At 33.9% G+C, this 2,589-nt stretch overlaps 1 protein-coding gene across 1 annotated transcript in view; it reads left to right on the plus strand.

The window, feature by feature from the left end:
* Positions 1 to 776: 776 nt before the first annotated feature.
* Positions 777 to 2,589, plus strand: part of LOC104621950 (chromodomain-helicase-DNA-binding protein 1-like) — a gene marked incomplete at its 5' end in the record, with an annotated part of 13,963 nt that continues 12,150 nt past the window's right edge. The window contains 3 exons of the mRNA XM_010288587.1: positions 777 to 818; positions 1,545 to 1,675; positions 2,091 to 2,226. Of these exons, the coding sequence (XP_010286889.1) occupies positions 777 to 818; positions 1,545 to 1,675; positions 2,091 to 2,226 (309 nt within the window). The remainder of the gene's footprint in view (positions 819 to 1,544; positions 1,676 to 2,090; positions 2,227 to 2,589) is intronic.

The raw sequence follows: 2,589 nt of genomic DNA on the forward strand, positions 1-2,589 counted from the left end.
TATTTCGTGCTAAAATATTATTTTGGTAGAAGGAGGAGGAATTGTTTTGTTTTAGCTTTTTGGTTTTGTGAAATGCTACTTTGGTTCTGAAATTTAAGTATGCATGTTTCTCTAAGACGCTATAAAGCTTTCAAAATGTATTTGGTTAGAGAAATAACTTTAAAGATCCTTTTTTGCCTTTCCATTTCCTCTAACAATGCCGCAAACTGTTACTTCTTAAAATTCTACTCTTGGGCTTGCACTAGCAATTTGAGGCCATGATTGTTGAGGAAGTTTTCTTTCTTTCTTTTTAAAAATTATGTATTTTATTTTTATTTCATTTCCTTTCTATCCCAGGTATCTCCATTTTCTTTACATCACTTACACATTTCTACAGAGAGTATCTTTCATGTTGTATTTTCCAAAATCTTCAAGTCACCTGTTGCAGATTGCTCCTTTTACTATATAAGGCATAACATAATGTCTGAAATATTTATTTACTGTAAATCCACATTAAATTTTTATTATTAGACACATCCAGCTGCTGAATCTTCTTTCTTGTGAAATTAATAAAGCAATTTCTGAAATAAATTTTAACTACTATTGTTTTATTTACATCAGTTTTTAAACCAGTAAAACTCTGACTTTGTTTGGATTATCTGGATATACCAAACTATTTTTTTCCCCATTGTCCATATAGCATTATACTAACATTAATCATTGCATTAATACAATTTTAAAACCAATGTAGTTAGTTAAGCATACATTTAAATGGCAAAATTATTTTCTGTTACTAGGTTTATAAAGAGTTACAAGAAATTTGGTGGCCCTCTTGAAAGGTAAACTTGTTTGATTATTATTTGCGTAGCAACTTGGCAACTTATTTTCATAAAAATTAGAACAATATACTGAGAAACCTTAGGCTGAAGAGAAAACAGTGTCTAATCTTTTGTCATGAATATGACTTTAGCTTAATATCTTCCCTTTCTTTAGGTATTGTATGTGTGCAAACAGCCACACAACAAACCTTTCGATTCACAGGGCTACTTTCTTGCTTTATAGTTTACCCGCTGTCTTGTTTAATCTTCATTGGTGTTAATCATTCAGGGTGTTTTGTTTGGTAGCCTGTTGAAAGCCTATCAGTTTATGCACTGTGACTGTCAAAGTTAGATTTGCATTTTCCTTATTTTCAGTTCTTATTTTTAAGCTTTATTTATTATTCCAGGTTTTAAGAAAAGCTTCCCATCCTTCTTTTCCTTAAAAATACTTATAGTCCATATGAAATATTATATATAATGATTCCTTTTTTTAAAGAAATGTACAGTAATTTAACACAAAACTGTAGGGTTAGGGTCCTTTCCAGTTCTTGTTCTATTGTACTCTGGTCCGTGAATCACTTCCCCCTTGCCCCTCCCCCCTGCCCTTGGATCAAAACTGTACACAAAATAGCAAATGCAGTTGACTGATAACTTACATGATCATTTCTCTAGTTTCAAAGTCTGAAGGAGTCATTCATAATTACTAAAGTATAAGAGCTATAAAAACGTGCATTTGTTTTATTACAGGTTAGATGCTGTAGCTAGAGACGCTGAGCTAGTTGATAAATCAGAGACAGATCTTAGACGTTTGGGAGAGCTCGTACATAATGGATGCATTAAAGCTTTAAAGGACAATTCATCTGGACAAGAAAGAGCAGGTACAATGTGTTCAAGGGGGCTGGGGGGCAATAAAGGCATCAAGAAGTCTGAATTATTCTTGCACTCTGTTCATAACAGAAAATAGTTTGGGGGGGGAATATAAACAAAAACGTTGTCATGCTGGGACATTTTAAAAAAGGTTCATATTAAGATGACTTTTTTCCCTTTCTCCGTGTTAATTGTCATTGGAGAATGCAGTATGTTTTTGCTGTACTGTGAAATTTAAAAGTAAACTGTTACCTGGAAGACCTTTTGATTCTGGAGCTTAATTCAAGCATTTGGTTAAGAAAAAGTCATTTGGTATAATTGAAAATTTGCTGCTATAGCATCAATCTTACTTGTTTTCTTTACATTTTTCTGTATAATATTCATAAAGGTAAATATTTTAGTAGCTTTGTCATTTATTTTAAGGAGGTAGACTTGGGAAAGTTAAAGGCCCAACATTCCGAATCTCAGGAGTGCAGGTGAATGCAAAGCTAGTCATCTCCCATGAAGAAGAGTTGGCACCACTGCACAAATCCATTCCATCAGACCCAGAAGAAAGAAAAAGGTAATTTTTTTTTTTTTTTAAGGAAGTAGTAATGTAGACAATTTTTCAAGTTTTATTAGCTTTTTTCCAGGCAACTTTGACTCAAAACACACTGTGACAAGCCTTAGCCCTCCATTCCCTGTAAGGACTGGCAGCAGTAACGTGCTCCACGTCTGTTCTTCATTCTTTCTTCCCATGCTGTAGAAGCCAATACCAGCTTTGGCTTCTCCATTGTATTCGCTGGGGACTGTGTTCAGTTACTAAGAATAACCAGAACTAGAATTCAGACTTGCTGAGGAGCTGCTGTATGTATCATCTCTACTTGAGGGGAAAGCATTATCTGTCAAAACATAGCAGTAGTTTTTTCTACCCTCTGAACTCTTT

The sequence above is a fragment of the Phaethon lepturus genome, unplaced genomic scaffold, assembly GCF_000687285.1.
Source record: "Phaethon lepturus isolate BGI_N335 unplaced genomic scaffold, ASM68728v1 scaffold12816, whole genome shotgun sequence".
NCBI classification, from domain to species: Eukaryota; Metazoa; Chordata; class Aves; order Phaethontiformes; family Phaethontidae; genus Phaethon; species Phaethon lepturus.